This window comes from Erigeron canadensis, chromosome 8 (genome assembly GCF_010389155.1).
Source record: "Erigeron canadensis isolate Cc75 chromosome 8, C_canadensis_v1, whole genome shotgun sequence".
In the NCBI taxonomy this organism is placed as follows: Eukaryota; Viridiplantae; Streptophyta; class Magnoliopsida; order Asterales; family Asteraceae; genus Erigeron; species Erigeron canadensis.
The window spans coordinates 17,435,353-17,457,375 of record NC_057768.1 but is presented as its reverse complement, the minus strand read 5'-3'; the positions used below and the strand labels follow the sequence as shown (position 1 = coordinate 17,457,375).

The window sequence follows — 22,023 nt, the reverse complement described above, 5'->3', positions numbered from 1 at the left end:
TTACGATTATACGATGTGTTAATCTCTATGTGTTATAGTTATGCTCATTGCAAAGTGATAGTTACAGCAGGAAATCAGTTCTGACCACTTTTGCTAGAACGGCCATATCTGGAGTTCTGTTTGGTCTTTTGACCTGATTCTAGTTGGAAGTGAAACTTAACTCATAGGGCTACATTTTATATTTTATGAGTTTTTCCCATATCCTCCATCTTGAACCATTTTTTTGTGCTCTAAGTTCATAAACAGATTCTGGAAAAATTTGTCTAGCAACCTAAAAACAAGATTGATATATTTTAAGTTTACCCAACCATTTTTTATTCATAGTGATAAGTAGGTTGTGATTAAAGGAAGGAATATGAATTTAGAAATATATGTATACCTATGCATACAAACGAGTCCTTATTACACTAAGTAACTTAGATAAACACGTGTGAGATCAAAAGTCGTGAGTCGGGTCTATGCCATATGATTCTATATGCGAATGACTAAACTATGTTCTCCCTTGTAGAGACATGGCACCAAGAAGAGCCGGCAAAGAGACAAGTACTGAGGCTAGGCGTTAGGAGGAAGAGGTCCGAAGGAGGACCGAGCTAGCCGACCTCATTTCTCAACAAATCAGCTCCGTTATGCCAACCGTTGCTACTAAAATTGCGGAGAGTGTGACCACTACACTTAACACGGCTAGGAGACAGGATGGAGGAGGCAATGCCAATGATAGGAATGCCTACAAGACTTTCACTTCTTGCAACCCTAAGGAGTTCTATGGGACGGAGGGTCCTGTTGGTTTGCTCACGTGGTTCTAAAGCATGGAAGCCATCTTGAACATCATTGATTGTGCACCGGATGACCGTGTCAAGTTTGCGGCTAGCAAGCTCCAAGGAAGGGCACTCGCTTGGTGGAACCTCCAAGTCACTACGAGGGGTCAAGCTGTGATGAATTCCTTGACTTGGGAGCAGCTCAAAAAAGAGATGAAACGCGAATATTGTCCTAGACCAGCCGTGCAAAAGTTGGAGATCGAATTTTGGAACCATGCTATGAAAGGAATGGAGTTGGAGGCATATGCAATTCGTTTCCACGAGTTGTGTGTGCTAGTGCCTGACATGGTGAACACGGAGGCAAAGAAGGTCGAGAGTTTTATTTATGGATTGGTACCGGAAGTAAGATTGATGGTCACAACAGGAAACCCCACCACACTTGTAGAAGCAGTGAGTTTGTCAACAAGGTTGGTTAATGACTTGGTTAGGACCAGGAAATACTCGCGAGACACGTCAAGTTCAAGACAAGGAGGAGGAAGCCGATTTGGTGATCGTAAGGGGAATGGGCCTGATAAGAGGCAAAAGATTGTAAGGCACTATGGTGTTGTCGAAGTTAACCCCAACCTGAACCGTGGGCAGCCTCCGAAGTGCAATCGTTGTGGATACAACCATCTTGGTGAGTGTAGGCATTGCACGATTTGTAACCAATTGGGACACCTTGCTGCCACTTGCCGCAATGGAGCAAGAGTTGGAGGAAACCCGGGAGTATGTCATGAATGTGGAGGTACAGATCATTGGAGGAACGCATGTCCTAGGCTGGGAAGAGCTCAAGGTAACCGAGGAAATGGAAATAGAACCCGTGGCAATTATAGGAATGTAGGCAACCATGGGAATCAAGCAAATCAAGGAAACAATAGGAACCAAATGAATCAAGGAAATGGTGGAAACAGGGCAAACAATGGGAATCAAGGGAACAATGCAAACCGGAACCGTAGAAATTAAGGAGGTCAAGCTCAATGAAGGGTGTACGCAATGGGCGCAAATGAGGCAAGGGATGACCCTAATGTCATCGTAGGTACATTTCCATTAAAAAATGTTTATGCCTCTATGTTGTTTGATTCTGGAGCCAAAAGAAGTTTTATTTCTTTCGAATTTAAGGAAATGATTAATAAGAAACCTAGTGAGCTTGAAGAAACCTACTATGTTGAATATGCTAATGGAAACGAGTATAGGACTAAGGGAATTATTTTTGATTGTAAGTTAACTTTAGACGAGAAAGATTTTAGTATAGACTTGATTCCCATAGAGATAGGAAGTTTTGATGTGATAGTAGGAATGGATTGGTTGTCAAAAATACGTGCTGAAATACTTTGCCATGAAAAGGTCATTAGGATTCCCTTAGATAATGATAAAGTGCTTATAATACAAGGCCATAAGGCGGGAGTCTAACCCAAGATAGTGTCATCTATGAAGGTAAGGAAACATTTACGTAAAGAATACCACACATACTTGGCACAAGTGGTGGATAAGCAAGTAAAAAGTAAGGACCCTATAGGTAATAGTGGTTAGGGACTTTCTAGATGTGTTCCCTGATGAACTACCAGGACTTCCACCCATGAGGCAGGTGGAGTTTACGATCGATTTAGTTCTCAGGGTAGCCCTTGTAGCTAAAGCACCGTATAGGTTACCGTCCTTCGAAATGCGAGAACTTTCTGAGCAATTGCAAGAATTGCTTGATAAGGGTTTGATCCAACCTAGTTCTTCGCCATGGGGTGCGCCAATTCTCTTTGTCAAGAAGAAAGATGGATCTTTGAGAATGTGTATCGACTATAGAGAGCTGAACAAATTGACGATCAAGAATAGATACCCACTGCCACGAATAGAAGATTTGTTTGATCAATTACAAGGAGCGTCGCATTTTTCAAAGATCGATCTTAGATCCGGCTATCATCAATTACGAGAAGAAGATGTACCTAAAACGGCTTTTAGAACTCGCTATGGGCATTACGAGTTTGTGGTGATGCCATTTGGTCTCACAAATGCGCCTGCCGTTTTCATGGATTTAATGAATAGAATTTGTAGGCCATACTTGGACAAATTCATGTTAGTATTCATTGATGACATTATAATATATTCTAGAAGTAAGGAGGAACATGAGAAACATCTGAGAATAATCTTGCAGTTGCTTAGAGATGAGAAGCTATACGCTAAATTTTCTAAGTGTGAATTTTGGCTCCGACAAGTCCAATTTCTTGGACACATTGTGAACGAAGAAGGAATCCACGTAGATCCGGCTAAGATGGAAGCGATCAAGAAGTGGGAGACACCCAAGACGCCAACGGAAGTGCGTAGCTTCCTTGGTTTGGTGGGCTATTATAGAAGGTTCATCCAAGGATTTTCTAAGATTGCGGTACCTTTAACCCAATTGACTCAAAAGGCAAGAAAGTTCGAATGGGGTGAAGAACAAGAGCAAGCGTCTCAAACGCTTAAGAACATGTTGTGTGAAGCACCAATACTAGCATTGCCGGATGGAATGAAAGGATTTGTAGTATATTGTGATGCGTCGAATAAAGGACTTGGATGTGTGCTTATGCAAAGAGACAAGGTCATTGCCTATGTGTCTAGACAATTAAAGCCACATGAGAAAAACTATTCGACACACAATTTGGAGTTGGGAGCCGTGGTATTTGCTTTGAAGATATGGAGGTATTATCTCTATGGCACTAAATGCACAATATTTACTAACCATAAGAGCTTGCAACACATCTTTGATCAAAAGATGTTAAACATGAGGCAAAGGAGATGGATGGAGCTACTAAATTACTATGAGTGTGAAATAAAGTATCATCCGGGGAAGGCAAATGTCGTTGCCGATGCACTCAGTAAGAAGGTGAATACTAAAGTGCCAAGGGCAAGAATTAGCCACCTACAAGTAAGAATGTCTCTAAGAGATCGTTTCTTAGAAGACCAAGCGAAGGCCTTTGAAGGGAAGAATATTGAGAATGAAGCATTGTGTGGTATGGAAATGAGGTTTGATAAGGATGATGAAGGTATTTTATACTTCAAGGAGAGAGCTTGGGTACTGAAAGTGAATGGTTTAAGAGATGTACTTTTGAATGAGGCTCATAATATGAAGTATTCAATTCATCCGGGCACGGATAAGATGTATCAAGGCCTAAAAAGGGATTTTTGGTGGCCTGGAATGAAAGGAGATGTAGCTCGATATGTGAGCCGATGCATGACTTGTGCGATGGTCAAAGCTGAGCACCAAAAGCCATCTGGTCTTTTAAGAAGCCAGAAATTCCCGAATGGAAGTGGGAGCAAATAACAATAGACCTAGTGACGAAATTGCCTCGAACGAAGAAAGGTCATGATGCTATATGGGTGATTGTTGATCGTCTTATGAAATCAGCCCATTTCATTCCCATCAAAGAAGATTGGGACACCGAGCGTCTAGCTCGCTTGTACGTTGAGAAGATTGTAACATTACATGGCGTGCCTTTGTCCATAATATCCGATCAGGATGGTAGATTACCTCACGTTTTTGGGGTCATGTGCAAGAGGCAATGGGCACAACATTAGCACTAAGCACGGCTTACCACCCTCAAACGGATGGACAAAGTGAGCGTACGATTCAAACGTTAGAGGATATGTTGAGGGCATGTGCACTCGAATTTAGTGGAAGTTGGGATGAACACTTGCCCTATCCGGAGTTCACCTACATTAATAGCTATCACTCAAGCATACAATGTGCACCATTTGGAGCTTTATATGGACGCAAGTGTAGATCACCCATGTGTTGGATAGAGACAAGTGAAAGAATTCTAGCTACTGTTGATTTTGTCCAAGAGACAACGGACAAGGTAGCAATCATTAAAGAAAAGCTTAAAGCCGCCAGAGATCAGCAAAAGAGTTATGCGGATCAAAGAAGAAGGCCCCTAGAGTTTGAAGTCGGCGACAAAGTGCTCCTAAGAGTCTCGCCATGGAAGGGAACCGTAAGGTTTGGCAAAATAGGAAAGTTGAGCCCCCGATACATTGGGCCATTTGAAATTGTTGCTAGGATAGGCCCCGTAGCCTATAAGTTGAAGTTACCCCAATAATTGGGAGATATTCATGACACATTCCACGTGTCAAACTTGAAGAAATGTTTAGCGGGTGATTCGAAAGTAGTCCCACTCAAGGAACTACGAGTGGAAGATAAGCTCCAATTTCGTGAGGAGCCAATAGAAGTTCTCGATCGTGATGAGAAGCGTCTTAAGAGAAGCAAAATCCCTATCGTTAAAGTTAGATGGGATACAAAACGCGGACCCGAATTTACGTGGGAACGTGAGGACATCATACGTGAGAAATATCCGCACTTACTCCCCGAGCAAATTCCGGGACAGAATTCTGCTAAGGGGGTAAGGATGTAACAACCCTACTTTTTAAATATTATATACGTGTTAGTTAGGTTTTCTGTGATCCCGCAAGCCATAGTTATACTCGAAGCTAGTAGATAATGCCCCTAAATTAACAATCTAAATCTATTGTTAGTGTTCAGTTCAATTTAATAAAATGTCTTTGAACAAAAATTTTAATTAATATTTAATCAACTTATAAATAATAATATAAGTCTCACAAGTGGAGCTAGCAATCAAAAATACTTATAAATGCCCAACAATTTAACCTGTTAGGTCCAGATTTACTGGACTCGCTCCAGACGTGATTACTGGAGCCCTCTGAAGATTTGTCCAGAAATTATGTGAAGACCAGTGAATAACTTACTTGTACAGAAATCTGGATTCCACCAGATTCGTTCACTGGACTTCACTCTAGTCAAGATCTTTCCACTGAAGAACATTCTCACTGAAGTCAGAAGAAAGAAGTCCGACAAATAGCGGAGCTCACTGGAAGACTTACCAGATCTCCTGACTGGAGTCCTTGTCAGTGTTCTAGACCTTACAAGTCTGAACACTGATTACGAGGAATTGACTTTATGCCTTTACATGCCTTTAACCGGAAAATTCATTTGGCTTTTGTTAAAAGCCTTACACGCATGTAAAGATGGTTGGTTAATTAGAAGACAAGTCACTATCATATGACTTTATTCTTGTACTTTAATCAATGCTTTTAAGGAATTAAAGTAATTTCCTTAAATGCATGTAACCATATTTGTACGGCAAAAAGAATATTATATTTATTCTTTTTGCCTATAAATACCAAGTCACTTCCTCTTCCAAATTACATACTTTTGCAATTTGGTGCCTTTGCTCAAATACTCTCGATCTAAACAGTCATACTTCACAACTTTAAGTATTTCGATCAAAGAGTTTATTTAGCAAAGATTAGATCACTTGTAATTCATAGGTTGTTTAGATACTTACTTTGTAATATCTTATTCCGCAACAACCTTGTATTTTATTTAACATCAATAAATAAAATACACTTGAAAATTACATTGTGTCTCACCATTTACTTACTTGCTTATCTTTATATTGCTTAAGTACGTATTACGTTATATATATTCTTGCATTTATATTTATTGTAATACTAGTCCGATCTAGTGCTTACTTGACATTTAATACTAGTCCTATCTAGTGATTACTTGACTTGTTATTCTACACTCGTGGGTTAAACCATCAAGTGAGGGAATTCACATTTGGTATCAGAGTAGAAGGCTAACATACTTACCTAAATCTGCATTTTCTCGATGGCCAACCCAGAGAATACACAAGGAAACCCTTTAAACACTGGACGTCCACCCATAAATGAATTTGAACAAACCAATGACCATGCTAACAATAATCCACCACCACCTCCTCCTATTCCTGCTTCTCCATACGTGCATGTGCACTACTCAAACACTCCTGTTCCCAAATTCAGTGGGAATGGTGATGAATTTGGCACGTGGAAAGCTAGGATGTTATTACATGTTACTGGTATTGAGAGGAATATGCTTAAAATTTTAAATGAAGGACCCTATATTCCTAAAAGTCCTCTCAATCCACTTCTTGATCCAACTGGAGCAAGATCTAGGAGGGAAAAGAGAGAGGGACACTGGTCTGAAGAGGAAAGGAGACTGGTCAATATTGACACTACCTTAAAAGTCATGATCCTCGGGGCCGTTCCTGAAGCTCTTATTCCCACACTAGTGCTTTATCCCAGTGCCAAAAGCATGTGGGATGAACTAGTGAACCAGTATGAAGGTGGTGACGATACTATTGTTACCAGGAAAGTGGCTTTGAATAAGAAGTACGAGTCATTTTTTGCCCTACCCAATGAATCATTAACTGGTACCTACACCAGATGCATGGTGGCAAAAGAAGAATGGGTTCTCTCTGATGACTTATCAGTTGATGATGAAGAGGAAAGAGATTGTTGTTATATGGCTCTAGCTGATGAAGAGAATCTGGTGAAAGAACATATCACATCTGGAAGATGGGTGGACATTGTCATTAAAAAGGTAATAGATTATGACAAAGAAACTGATCCTGAGTTAAAATTGGACATTGCTGAAGCTTTAAACTTTAATTTTAATGTTCGTGGAAACTGTTCGTTCAGAAATGTCAAATAATTTTGAAACAAATTTTTCTGAAATGACAAACTTATAGTCTAAGTTAAAAGAATTACAAGATATTGAACTTGCTTTCAAAGCACAAGTTTTGGTTACTAAACAACTGGTCCAAGAAAAAGAAGAACTGGAAAATCTATTATCAAAAGAAAAACATGTTATCCAGTCATGGCTTGAGACCAAGAAACCATATGATGCTGCACGTAACCAGTACCCCTCCCAAAAAAGTGCATATCTGGGGGGTGATGTTAATGCTGCTGCATTAATACCTGTTGTTGACCGACTGCCTGAAGTGTTAAAACCTAGCACTATCTATGATGAACCAACAACACCCAAAACTTGTATTATTCCTCCTGTTCAATTGTCTGAGGTTAAGACTGGATCTCCCCAGATGAATGCTCCAGTCAAGAAGGTTAAGCAGAGTAAACCTTTGCCTCAATCATCTTCTAAAGAACCCCAGGTTCAGAAAAAGAAGAATGTTGTTCCTCCACCTAAGCCAAAAGTACAGTCAACTGGAAAGGCTATGGTGTTATCTGAAGAAAATATTTTGTTAAGGCTGAAGAGTTAGTTTCAACTACTGGCTCATCAAGTTCAAAGTTGCAATGCAAGAATTAACAATTTTGAGGGTACTTCATCTGGCCCTAAACAAAATACTAAACCTTTTTCCAAGAAAGAAAAACTGAGCACACCTGTGGACAGGAAAAAGAAAAAGGTTCCAGTTGAAAGTGAAATCAACCAGATACCAGTTAGGATCCATCCTTGTGGATCCAAAGAACCCATCAGTCGATGGGTTCGCAAACCGTTAAACTAATAATCTGGTGGATGTGCAGGGCGATCGATAGAAGTATATTTGGTATCTTGATAGCGCTACTGGCAGGACAATGACCGGATGTAAGACCCTGCTGGAGGAGTTCGATGTTTCAGACGGACCCTCCATTACTTTTGGAAATGATGGTTCTAAAAAGACTGAGGGATACGTTGTTCTGAATAATCGTCAAGTCAAATTCAGACGAGTGGCTTATGTAAATGGGTTGAAATATAACCTCATAAGTGTGAGCCAGTTGTGTGATGATGGCTACCAGGTGTTATTTAACATCTCTCAAGGCATTGTATTTAATAAGGATTGGAAGGTAGTATTGATTGCTCCCAGAAAAGGGAATGTGTACGTGATGGATATGGAAAGCTCTCCTTCAGAGCAGTGTTTCTATACCAAGGCTGATGAAGACACAAACTAGCTATGGCATAAAAGTATGTCCCATTTAAATTTCAAAAATATCAACAAGTTGTCCAGAAAACAACTTGCAGATGGGATACCTTCTGTCTCCTTCAAAAAGGAAAAGCCATGTCTAGGATGTGAGATGGAGAAGCAGAAGCACACCAGTTTCAAGACAAAACAGAATTTTAGCATATCTGAACCTCTTCATATGCTTCATATGGACCTCTTTGTTCCAGTGAATGTTCAGACTCGTGCTGGTAAGAAATATACCCTGGTAGTTGTTAATGAATACTCTAGATATTGTTGGGTAATATTTCTTAGGTCAAAGAATGAAAGTGCTGCTGAAGTCATCACTCTTATCAAGAAAATTGAACTCAAATACAAGCAAAAAGTGTGTCAGTTAAGAAGTGATAATGGAATAGAATTCCAGAATGCAACTCTGGAGAAATTTTGCACTGACACTGGCATCTCCCAGAATTTCTCATCAGCACACACTCCAGAGCAGAATGGAGTTGTAGACAGAAAGAACAGAACGCTGATAGAAGCTGCCAGGAGTATGCTTGCTGAATCTGGTCTTCCTAAAATGTACTGGGCTAAAGCAATTGCAACTGCTTTTCACACTCAAAATCGCTCAGTATATGTGAAGAGACACAAGAAGACATCCTATGAAATATTAAGAAATAGAAAACCAAATATTGGTTATTTTCAGGTTTTTGGATGTCCAGTATACATCGTGAACGACTCCAGTCAGTTAGGCAAATTTGATGCCAAAGCTGATGAAGGATATTTCTTAAGATATTCAGCCATTCATAAAGCCTTCAGAGTCTACAACAAAAGACTGGAAAAGGTCTAGGAGTCAATTCATGTCACATTTGATGAGTCAAATGAAGCAATCAATAAAAAGCCAACCCTTAATTCTCCCCCAGAAAGTCCAATTATCTTTCGTGAATCTGATCCTATCAACTACAATAAAGATTCATCTGAAGATGTTTCCAGTCATCCTGACTTGGAACCAGTGCAATTTGAAAAACCTTCCAGTAATACTTCATTCTATCCTTCAATAAGTTTCAAACTACCTTCTGAACTTGTTATTGGATCACATGTTCGTACTACTCCTCCAGTATCAGATTCAATTGATTTTGAGCCAGTAATCCAAGAAATGCCTTTAAATGAGGAACTTCATGATGCAAATCGTGATCTTACAGATTCTGATGAAGATGTTGAAGTTGTCTGGCAAGATCCTACGCCAGAAAATCAATTGAACTCTTGCACTGATATTGTTGTAAGAAACAATCCTGGTCAATACTCTAAGTGGACTAAAGCTCACCCAATCAACTAGATTATCGGTGACTCCAGTAGAGCGGTTCAGACCAGAAGTGCCTCCAGTGAACAATGTTTATATGTCAGCTTCTTATCACTGATTGAATCGAAGAAGATTGATGAGGCAATGAATGACCCAAGCTGGGTGATAGCTATGCAAGAAGAGCTTCACCAGCTCGAACGAAATAATGTTTGGAATCTGGTTCCTCCTCTAGTTGGCAAGAAAGAACCAATTGGAACCAGATGGGTCTTCAGGAATAAGGTTGATGAAGATGGTCATGTGATCAGAAATACGGCCAGATTGGTGGCACAAGGGTACGTCCAGACAGACCTTGACTTTGAAGAATCATTTGCACCAGTAGCAAGGTTAGAAGCCATCAGAATGTTTTTAGCCTTTGCTGCTCATCATAAGTTCAAGGTCTACCAGATGGACGTAAAAAGTGCATTTTTGAATGGAGAATTAGAAGAAGAAGTTTATGTCAAGCAACCTCCAGGCTTCATTGATGAAAAGCATCCACATTGGGTATATCGTCTGGACAAGGCATTATATGGCCTCAGACAAGCCCCTCGAGCCTGGTAAGATACTCTGACCAAACACTTATCAGAAAACGATTTCAAAAGAGGTGCAATTGACAATACCTTATTTATTCTTCGTGAAAGAGGTAATCTTCTGTTGGTACAAGTTTATGTTGATGATATTATTTTTGGTTCTACTGATGAATCTTTGTGCAAGAAATTTTCAAAAATCATGTCTTCAAAATTTGAAATGAGTTTAATCGGTGAATTAACATTTTTTCTTGGACTCCAAATTAAACAAACCAGTGATGGTATTTTTATTAATCAAGAAAAATATGTTAGAGATATTTTAAGAAAATTCGATATGAATTCTTCACCTTCAAAATCAACTCCAATTTCTGCACCTTTAACAATAGATTCAGACCCTGATGGTTCACCACTGCCTATAGAGGCCAGTGAATACCACTGCCTATAGAGGCATGATTGGTTCACTAATGTATTTAATTGCCAGTAGACCAGATATAATGTTTGCAACATGTCTTTGTGCCAGATATCAGTCTAACCCAAAAGAATCTCATCTGGCGGCTGTAAAGCGCATTTTGAAGTACCTTAAGGGTACTCCCAGTTTGGGTCTTTGGTATCCCAAAGACTCAGGCTTAGATCTAATGGGTTATTCAGATTCAGATCATGCAGGTTGTAAGATAGACAGCAAATCCACTACTGGTGGATGTCATTTCCTTGGTGGCAAACTGGTGAGCTGGACCAGTAAGAAGCAAACTTCAGTTTCTTTATCCACTGCTGAAGCAGAATATGTGTCTGCAGCCAATTGTTGTGCTCAGATACTCTAGATGAAGCACCAGTTGCTTGATTATGGTATTAAGTATTCAAAGACTCCTATCTTTTGTGACAATACCAGTGCCATTGCTATCTCAAATAATCCAGTCATGCATTCCAAGACGAAACACATTGATGTCAGGTATCATTTTATTCGCGATCATGTAATGAAAAATGATGTTGAAATCCACTTTATTCCCACTGATAAACAACTTGCTGACATATTTACAAAACCTTTGGATGAGAAAACTTTTCAAAATCTTGTCAGTGAGTTGGGAATGTTGAACCCTTAATCTGGAACATTGTTATGAACGCCTTTGTGACACTGGCAGGGTTCTTTGATTCCAGATTTATAAATCTATACCAGTAAAGCTATCGAACGCCTTTGTGATACTATTTTTGCAGTGATAGATTTATGGATCACCATTCCAGGGGGAAAGACTCAGACCACATTTTTTTTATATATTTAAGTTTCAAAGGGAATTTATTAATTTATTTTCTCACTAGACAAAGTTTTCTGAAAAATGTTTCTAGTACCTTGTAAATGTGTCCCTCTCATTAATACTGGATAAGTTGATGTGCATGTTTGAAGTGACTTCTGTTGCTTTGTAAATGTGTCCCTCTCATTTGTTTATATTAGTTGATGTGCGTGTTTGAGGATTACCAGAATGGTCAAATCTGGGTACCTACTGGAGTGAAACTGGAGTGTCCAGTGTACCATTAATGCATGTTCTACTCGCCTAATCCACCAGTGAAACTGGAGTGTCCAGTCAACCTCCAGATGCATTAAAATGAGTCTTTTTTGTGTCAAATCATTTCTTTTTAATACTTAAGGATAGTGCATGCCAATCTTACAAATTTTTCATCTGGACAGTTACTGTTCACCTTACGTGGCATGACTTTTTCAATTTTAAATGATGGTTTTGTTACCTTGGGAAGACCAAAAGTGAAAGTTGGTAATTTTTGTGGGCTATCAACCGTCATACATTTATGTGTGATGGGAAACATTAAATGCGCATGTCAAAACCGATCAAAATTGTTTTGAAATTTTTCAAAATTACCGTTTTGAATTCCATTTTTTCTCTTTCCTCTATAAATACCCACATTTACCTTCACTTTCAGTTTCATCTCGAAAATCATTTACTCCCATATCTTCAAATTCCTTCATTTATTTTCTTCTTCATTTACTCTCCAATCATCATCATCTCTCTTATTAAATTTCTGTTATCAATCTTAAATTCTTTCACTTTCATTTTCATATATCTCAAATGGCTCCTAAACCATCTCCTAAAAATCTTCTAGCTGTAAATTATACTCCTGCTAAAAATGGCAAGAAGGCAAATCATATATCTCTTTCTGCCGATGCCATCCGCATAAACATGAATAACTGGATGGCTAAACTCTCAACAAATCACTCTTCAACTTCTATCATTGGAAGGTTGAACACCTTCTTCTTGAGTAGTCCACTCTATGGGGCCCTAACCCTAAATCCGGGAAAAATGTATCATGATTATCTGTGTGAATTCTGGTATACAGCAGTGTATGTGAAAAGTGATTAATCCATCGACTACACATTAAAACAAGGCACCAAACACTTCACCATTACTGTTGATTCCCTCAGAGATGCCCCGAGGATGAATTACTTCGATGAGAATGAAATGCCTGTTGAGATTCCATCTGGAATCAATACCAGGGAAGTGTGCAGGTTGATGGGGCACACAGAAATAGTGGATGAGAATGGTCAGCTACTCAGGAAGGGCACTGTATATATGAGCAGGCTGACAGATATTTCTTCACTCACCTTGTTGAGTGTTTGGGTGGCAGTTCTGGAGGATTAGATCAGATAAACCAGACACAGCTCCAGATTGCTTACTGCTTGTGGCATGGGTACAGGGTAGACTTTGCCCAGATCTTCTTTAATGATCTGGTGGACAGATTGAGGGTCAAGAGCAGGAAAGCCTTCATTCCATTTATTCGATTTCTGTCCATCATATTCAGAAGGGCCTTGAAGAATGAGTACTCTGTAAATACAACTCATTTTTCAATGTATGAATATTTGAGGGACCGCAACCAGTTGACCTTATCTCCTACTGAGGTCGACATTCCATCGGTGATGCTTTATCAATTCAGAATTCAAGAAGATGCAATTGCATCATCACCTGATGAGGAGGTTGCTGGTGAGCCTCATAACAATGAGGAAATTTTTGATGTTATTACTGCTGAAAGGGTGCAACCTATTTCCCAGATCGCCCCAGATCTTCAGTAGCCTGGTGTGAATATTGTTGAAATTCCACCCAATCCCACCAGGCCAAGGAATAGAACTCGTCGTCTTAGGAGAGACGGAGTTCTGGTTTCATCCCTTCCAGAATCATCTCATCAAGATTCTGGAGAAATTGGTCAGGAAACTGCCCCAACAACCACTTTCCCAGTACCAGTAGAAGGAAGTGGTGAAGAAGAAAGAGGGTCTAGATCACCTCTGGTCATACCAGTAGCAACTGCTGAAAATGGCTGCTGATGGGTCCCTAATAGTTGAAAAGGTTGAGGGGGAATAAGTTAGGCAGATTGAAGGAGATAATCTGGAGCAGATGGCTCAAATTAATTTGAATGTTGGGGTGGAGAATGTACAAGTAGAGGACTAGGCAGGTGGAACCGGCCCAGATTGGGATATGGTTGATTCTCCACTGTCTGAGGATAATGACTTTGATGTTAATATGAGTTTTCTGGGAGAAGAAGAAATTGATCGCACCATCCACTCTGTCTCCCAGTCAATTTTATCTGATATGCCTCCTCCACCTCCAGAAAATACACCAACACCTCTTCCAGAACAAACACCAACTACAACTTTTGAATCACCTTCTGCACCAGAAATTCATTCTGAACCATTGGCAGTCACCCAACCAACTGAAAGTATCACAAGGGTGTTTCCAGTATCATCAATCACCAGAGTCACCAATCGTTCCAGTGGTCTCTCCTCTTATTCTTCAACCGAGGTCCAAGGCCTTTTTGATAAGGTGGCGGACCTGGTGAGATCACTTCAGGCTTCTTCTTAGGTTATTTCTGACTTCAAAACTCTAATTTCCAATAATCTTAACTCAGAAATGAACATATTTGCTGGAAATGAGAAGATAGTCTTTGAGAAGCTGGATGAACTTGTAGTGGCAACAAATAGAAATTCTGAATCAATACAAGTTGCAGTCTAGGGAATCAAGGGGGATGTGGTGAGAAGTGTTCAGATTGCCATTCAAGGACAAGTTGGAGAAGATGTCACTGGTACTGAAGCCAGTGGACAAGTTGATGAAGAGGCTGCTCGTACTGATGCCAGTAAGCCAGTATTTGAAGAGTTCCCAGACATCCCAACCATAATGAAAAGTCTCAAAAGAAAGAAAATGGTATCTGGGGAACAAACAGATGAAGCAGAAGAGGAATATGTGTCTGCTGATAAGGCCAAGGCAAAGAGACTGGAGCAAGAGTGCATCTTGATTGAAATTTTTAAGAAGAATCTAAAAGATGACTTGATTGCTCACCAGTTAGATATGGCCAGGCATGGGACTCTGGATTCTTACAACACTGGCAGGTTGGGCGTACAAGTTGAAGTTACAAAAAGATGAAGGATGATCCCAGGCTGAAGAAGTGTCTAGATGCCTTGGATGATGTCTATATTCGATCCATGTATGCTCAGGATGAACAAGTATATGATTCTGAAATTTATGGTGTGAGCATACTGGATCTTATTGCCCAGAGAAGAGAAGAATTGGAAAATCTCCAGCAACAAGTAAGGAGTAATGCAACTGCTCTGGAGCATGAATATAGGAAGAAGGTTAAGGGTTTGCCCAAGGCACCAGCCAGAAAATCCAAAGCTGCCAGAGATGCAGATCTTAGCACCTTCATTCCCTTGAACACAACTGAAAGGATTAATAAAGAAAAATTTCAACAAGTTGCTGAACAGAGAAAGGTGTCCAGGGAAGTGGATGAAATAGTGAAAAGGGCTCAGACAAAGGAAAAGTATGAACATTTGTCACAATTTAGAGCTGATGTCCGATCAATATTGGGTGCTGAGATCCATCTGGCAAAAAATCATGACAACTTCTCTAAGTTCCATGTCAAACTCTTCAGAGAAGGAAACTTTACTGATGAAAGAAAAGACACTTCAATCAGGGCTTTTGGGTGGTCAGAATTAAGAGAGATTGGTCTTTCATTCAGGGGTAAAGATGTCTCCCAGGATGTTAAATACTTTATGAAGAGGATTGGCAAGGAATGGATGAGGAAGGAATTGATGGAGATGGAGCTGGGCTTAAGGACTTCTCTTACTATGTCTTCATCTCCAGGTGTAAAGAGGAAGGCCACTGAAGAGCCATCTGGGCATGCTGAAAAGAAAAAGGCATGACTCTGATATTGTACTTGTATTTATTTTATGTTGATAAAATTGTAACTTTCCTCCAGTTGATGTCTGTAAATATAAGTTGCAATTCCTATTTTTTCACAAGTACTTATCCAGATTAAGTCTAGAAATTAAAATGTAGAAACTAGGAACACTAATGATCTATAAAGTGGCTCTCCAGAAATTCAAATTAGACTTAGTCAAATTTTTCAAGGATTTTTCAAGCACAAATTTGTATAGATAAAAGCTTGAAAATCCTTGCATAATTTCTAAACAAATAGGGGGAATTTGTTAGGTCCAGATTTACTGCACTCGCTCCAGACGTAATTACTGGAGCCCTCTGAAGATTTGTCCAGAAATTATGTAAAGACCAGTGAACAACTTACTTGTACAGAAATCTAGATTCCACCAGATTCGTTCACTGGACTTCACTCCAGTCAAGATCTTTCCACTGAAAAACATTCTCACTGAAGTTGAAGACTGAAGTCTGAAGAAAGAAGTCTGACAAATATCGGAGCTCACTAGGAATTGACTGGAGACTTACCAAATCTCCTGACTGGAGTCCTTGTCAGTGTTCTAGACCTTACAAGTCTGAACACTGATTACGAGGAATTGACTTTATGCCTTTACATGCCTTTAACCAGAAAATCCATTTGTCTTTTGTTAAAAGCTTTATGACTTATAAATAATAATATAAGTCTCACAAGTTGAGCTAGCAATCAAAAATACTTATAAATGCCCAACAATTTAACCTGTTAGGTCCAGATTTACTGGACTCACTCCAGACGTGATTACTGGAGCCCTCTGAAGATTTGTCCAGAAATTATGTGAAGACCAGTGAACAACTTACTTGTACAGAAATCTGGATTCCACCAGATTCGTTCAATGGACTTCACTCTAGTCAAGATCTTTCCACTGAAGAACATTCTCACTGAAGTCAGAAGAAAGAAGTCCGACAAATAGCGGAGCTCACTGGAAGACTTACCAGATCTCCTGACTGGAGTCCTTGTCAGTGTTCTAGACCTTACAAGTCTGCACACTGATTACGAGGAATTGACTTTATGCCTTTACATGCCTTTAACCCGAAAATCCATTTGTCTTTTGTTAAAAGCCTTACACGCATGTAAAGGTGGTTGGTTAATTAGAAGACAAGTCACTATCATATGACTTTATTCTTGTACTTTAATCAATGCTTTTAAGGAATTAAAGTAATTTCCTTAAATGCATGTAACCATATTTGTACGGCAAAAAGAATATTATATTTATTCTTTTTGCCTATAAATACCAAGTCACTTCCTCATCCAAATTACATACTTTTGCAATTTGGTGCCTTTGCTCAAATACTCTCGATCTAAACAGTCATCCTTCACAACTTTAAGTATTTCGATCAAAGAGTTTTTTTAGCAAAGATTAGATCACTTGTAATTCATAGGTTGTTTAGATACTTACTTTGTAATATCTTGTTCCGCAACAACCTTGTATTTTATTTAACATCAATAAATAAAATACACTTGAAAATTACATTGTGTCTCACCATTTACTTACTTGCTTATATTTATATTACTTAAGTACGTATTACGTTATATATATTATTGCATTTATATTTATCGTAATACTAGTCCAATCTAGTGCTTACTTGACGTTTAGTACTACTCCTATCTAGTGATTAATTGACTTGTTATTCTACACTTGTGGGTTAAACCATTGAGTGAGGAACTTCACATAACCATTAAGCCAACTAAATAATATTTGGTCATGGAAATAGTAGGAGCATCTTGAAAAATTTGTAAGTACTTTATGTATATAAAATGCTTGAATAATAATAAGTATATGTATACATGTTTAATATAAATACAAGATTTATAACCAATGAACCATGTAAGAAATTAAAATAGCAAAAATGTATACACTTATATATATAAACACTAGACTAACTAACTTATACACACAAACAAATACATATTACACTTATAATACAAACACCCATCTAAATATATACAAACACATATATATATACTTACACTTTATAAAAAAATTAAAAACCCCTTCATTCCCCCTCTTGGCTGTCCCCCGCTTCACCCACACACACACAATCCATTTTGAATTTACATACACTCTTTTTAGTCTTGGAACTCTCATTTCTCACACACTCTTCACACACTAGTCTTTATTTTCTCTCAAAAAACTCTTTCTTCTTCCTCTTCTTCTCATCATTTTTGGCAGCCAAAAGGAGTAAAAAGCAAGGCAAAAACTCATCTAAATTCATAGTAATAATAAAGGTTCTTGCAAGATTAAGTAAGGGTTGTATTTATCTAAGGTCTAAGGGTTATTGTGAGGTTAGAATAAGGGTTATTTGGTGCAAGAAAGGCCACGATTTTCTGCCCTCTTTTCTTCATCTCAAAGTGTTCTTCAAGGGTATATATCTTCATCTCTTTACTAGTTTAATTTTATTCTTGTTTATATTAAAAAGATGTTATCAAAAGATTATGTTTTCTTCATGTTTTCTTTTGAATATACACTTTATGAGGGCAAAGTTGATAGGATCTTTCTTTCCATGCTCATGCATGTTGAATCCATGAAGAAAGATCCAAGGATTTAACTAGTTTAAGGCCTAAAAGTGTAGATATAAATTATATAACTTTTAAAATGATTTTTCCTTTAAAAGATGGTCATATTTATATATATATTGAAGTTATATTTTCTGAAAAATTTCATAAAAATATGTATTTGATGTTGTGTTGTTAGATCCATAAAAGTTTGCATCAAAAAGTGTGGTTATATGATAATAGTTTGTAAAGAGACTTTTGCATGAAAAGATGAATATGTTTTTATATGATTTTTATATATATTTTTTTTGAATTTTTCATAAGAGAATATTTTTATGTTGTTAAATGAAAGTATGATAAAGATTTGTTGTTGAAATGATGAGATAATTACATGCATGCTAGATTTAAGAAGGCTGGATTTGTTGTTTAATTATGAGATGAAGCTAGGCTTGTCATAAGTGCAAAATATGTTAATCTTAATGTTAATATTCTGGAAAAATTGATAAAATATCAAGGATATAAAGTTTGGATCAAAACAATTTAAAAATGCATTTTGAGCAGACACATGCACCATAATCTTTTGAGCATGAAAGTATAATAAACCTACTGGAAATATTGTATTTCAAAAGTATAAAAGACAAGTCATATGACTCATGGTAATATTAAGCTCAAAAATCACCTTTTCGGGTTAATTAATCACTAACCGAAAGCACAAATTTGCACATATCACACCACCACCACTATCACGACTTAAACTATCAAAATATGATGAACTTTCTGGAAATGTTGAAAGCAGGAAAAAAATCCAATTTGAAGTACTTAAATCGCTTGAAAAATGAGGCTAAAATTACTATTTCGGTAAATGATTTTTAATCATAAAGTCCTCAATTTAAGCTATACACAAGAGAGGTTGAATTGATACAAAATTATCTTGATAAAAGTTTCCAAAAAGGCCTGGGATTTTTGGACCAAAGCTTGTATGGTGATTTCCAAGTATTTTTATGATTTAATGAATTAAAATGGTAATTAAAGGATATATAAATTAATAAATAAATTATATGAATCATGAACTTCACTAAATTTATATCACCAATGGGAAAAGTAACTAAAACCTACTGGAGAAAAATAGTTACAAGTGAAGAACCATGTTTCATACAATTTAAAGGTAATTTATTTAGTAAAAATCACTAATTAATCACTAATATTAAATAAATAAAAATAATGTATAAATAAATATATAAATCATAATATTATAAATAAAAAGGCATAAAAATCAGTATATAATCCAAGTATAATTATCCATGAATTTTAAAGATAATTTAAGAACTTAAAAATAATTATAAGGAATTTTTTTAATTAATAAGTCAATAAAATAAATAAATAATTAATTAAATAATATTAAATTTAATGAATAAAAAATAAATCAGTAAAATATATCAACATACATATTATAAGAACACAAATGTCAAATATCATTATTAAACAAAGTATGCAATGGAAATTATATATAAAACAAAGTCAAACTATCGAAATTCCAATAAACGTATAAAATCGTACAAATGACCTTCACCATCAAATATCTTCCAACCAAATGATGTGAAAAATATAATGCACTTGAATTTCATAGTTAAACAACATCCAAAGATGGGCAAGTCTACTAGCATACGTCTCATGATCTAGCTTACTAGTTCATGCAACACACACTTACGTTGTGTATATTTTAAATACCATGGTTTAGGCTTGCTTGAGGGACAACACCACTAGTCGAAGATCTCGCGGTTGATCATCCCCTTTCACTCTCGAAACAAGTGAGTCATAGCCCCCTTTCAAACTATTTTATGTGCTTAACTATCGGGGTGGAAAGCATGATATATAAATGAAATTGCTTTTTATATACATATATATATGGAATGATTGTTGATAATATGATTATGAAATGAAATTGTTTTGTATGTTCAATGTGTAAGGTACCCTATTGTTGCGTGGATCGTAATAAGATGTGATTCGTTATATCAAGAGTGCGGAATCCTCTTGAGATAACTAGATTTGCCATTGCCTTTTGTTGATTAATAAGTAGTTAACCAACCCAAGGAGATGCACAAGGCTTGTGGTTCGTGTAGGAGATCACACGAAGGAACAAATAACCTTGATTCGTAAATTCGTGAATAATTAACCAAGATTCACAAAACAATTAACCTAATTCCGTAGATTAGGTCTTGTATTTATACTAGATGTGTTTTAGTTCGTGTGGGCTTAGGCCTTAATCGATTATTAGGCCCGAATTAACAATAAGTCAATCTGCCTCGTGCTGACGTCAGCATGAGGCTGATCCTTCATGCTGATGACGTCAGCACGAGGGACGTGCCTTTGACTCTTTGTTTGACTTCGTTTGGCTCGTACATAACATCCAATCATTGTTTAAGTGTTCTACGTCACTTATAAACCTTGATTCTATGTTCTTGTACCTGCAAAACAATATATAACACACAAACACAATATAAAACACAAACAGATATAACATTGAAGTTCAAATGTAATCATTAAATATCAACACAAGTTCTTATTTAAATGATTACAAACAAGTTCCTAAAAGATAAACGATAATCAAATCTATGTTGTGATTGTCACAACGCATCTGCATCTATAGACTCCCCCTTGACGATTGCAACTAGATCTCTTTAAAGTCTTCAAAACTTGAACTTCAAAGCTATCCATTAAATAAAAGTCTGCTGCTATTCGCATGAATTCTCTCTTGCAAACAATGTGCGAGAATGTTGTGATAGCGTCTTTCTTCAACTCTCCAAAAATCCACTGCTGAACAAGGTGTATCCAAAAGTCTTCTTTGATCACCTCTTGACAAGTTGACAACCTGCATTGGATCATACATGCGTAGCAACATCTGTTTCTGTGAATCATCAACAAACATCTGTGCTTCGCCTGACTTCATATCTATTTGCCAAAATGTCATTGTCGTCAGCATATCTTGATCCCATCTGATAGCAGGAACCTTCTTAACACATTTAATCCTTCGTTGTTTAAAACGAAATGTGCCATCTTGATTCTTAATCTTCTTCAAGAGTGTTGGCTTAATCAACCTTTCTTCTGCCTTCAGACCTCTATCACTGAAATTCTTAATTCTTTCATCTCTGAATCTATTCCAGTAGAAATCTGCAAGTCCATTGCTCTGAAGATTATCGAACCAGCGTCTTCCCAAATCTATCATGTCAGAATCACTGAGAGAGTGGAAATGTCTTTGACTCATAGACATGTACTGGCATCCCTCCTTTCTCTTAATAATAAACAATTTGATTCTGTGATCATAGAACCAACTTTGTATCACTGAGAAATACTTGGGTGCATCCTTGTCTGAGATATATTCCCAAAACATTGATGGTTTATACTTATCACGTATTATCAATCCAGTATGTCCTCTATAACCTGGAATTAGTCTATTAACAATAAACTCATGATCTTGTTGCACCGGAGGTATATTAAATCTTCCAAACTCAACCTCTCGTGTAGCATCTATATTCCAGTATAGATCAAAAATATTATCATGTCCTTCATCAACTATGTTTGCATATACAGCAAAGCTCATACTTGCAGCATTCTTAGGTTCATCTGGACTATCTCTGATTGGATTGAGATTGAGATGTTCCACTTCAGCTATTGGTTCAACTTGAATGACTTCATCTTCATTAAAGATACGATGAAAGTCATAAGGTGTCTCAAGCAACCTTTTTCTATCAGCTTCTGAAGTAATGAACTCTCCTTCTTCAAAATCTTCATCATCGATACTTTCTAGATCTTCTTCAGCATCAAGATCGTCCAATGCACCTATCCTTTGAAGCTTATCTGCAATTTAAACGATTTACATATACAAAGATAAAGAACATAAATCATAAGTC

At 37.4% G+C, this 22,023-nt stretch overlaps 1 protein-coding gene across 1 annotated transcript in view; it reads left to right on the top strand.

The window, feature by feature from the left end:
• Positions 1-1,787: 1,787 nt before the first annotated feature.
• LOC122610351 overlaps positions 1,788-22,023 on the top strand; it is a 35,759-nt gene continuing 15,523 nt past the window's right edge. Inside the window, exons 1-7 of the mRNA XM_043783345.1 lie at positions 1,788-1,830; positions 2,336-2,765; positions 2,895-3,461; positions 3,555-3,805; positions 4,317-4,825; positions 4,898-5,155; positions 14,392-14,512. Of these exons, the coding sequence (XP_043639280.1) occupies positions 1,788-1,830; positions 2,336-2,765; positions 2,895-3,461; positions 3,555-3,805; positions 4,317-4,825; positions 4,898-5,155; positions 14,392-14,512 (2,179 nt within the window). The remainder of the gene's footprint in view (positions 1,831-2,335; positions 2,766-2,894; positions 3,462-3,554; positions 3,806-4,316; positions 4,826-4,897; positions 5,156-14,391; positions 14,513-22,023) is intronic.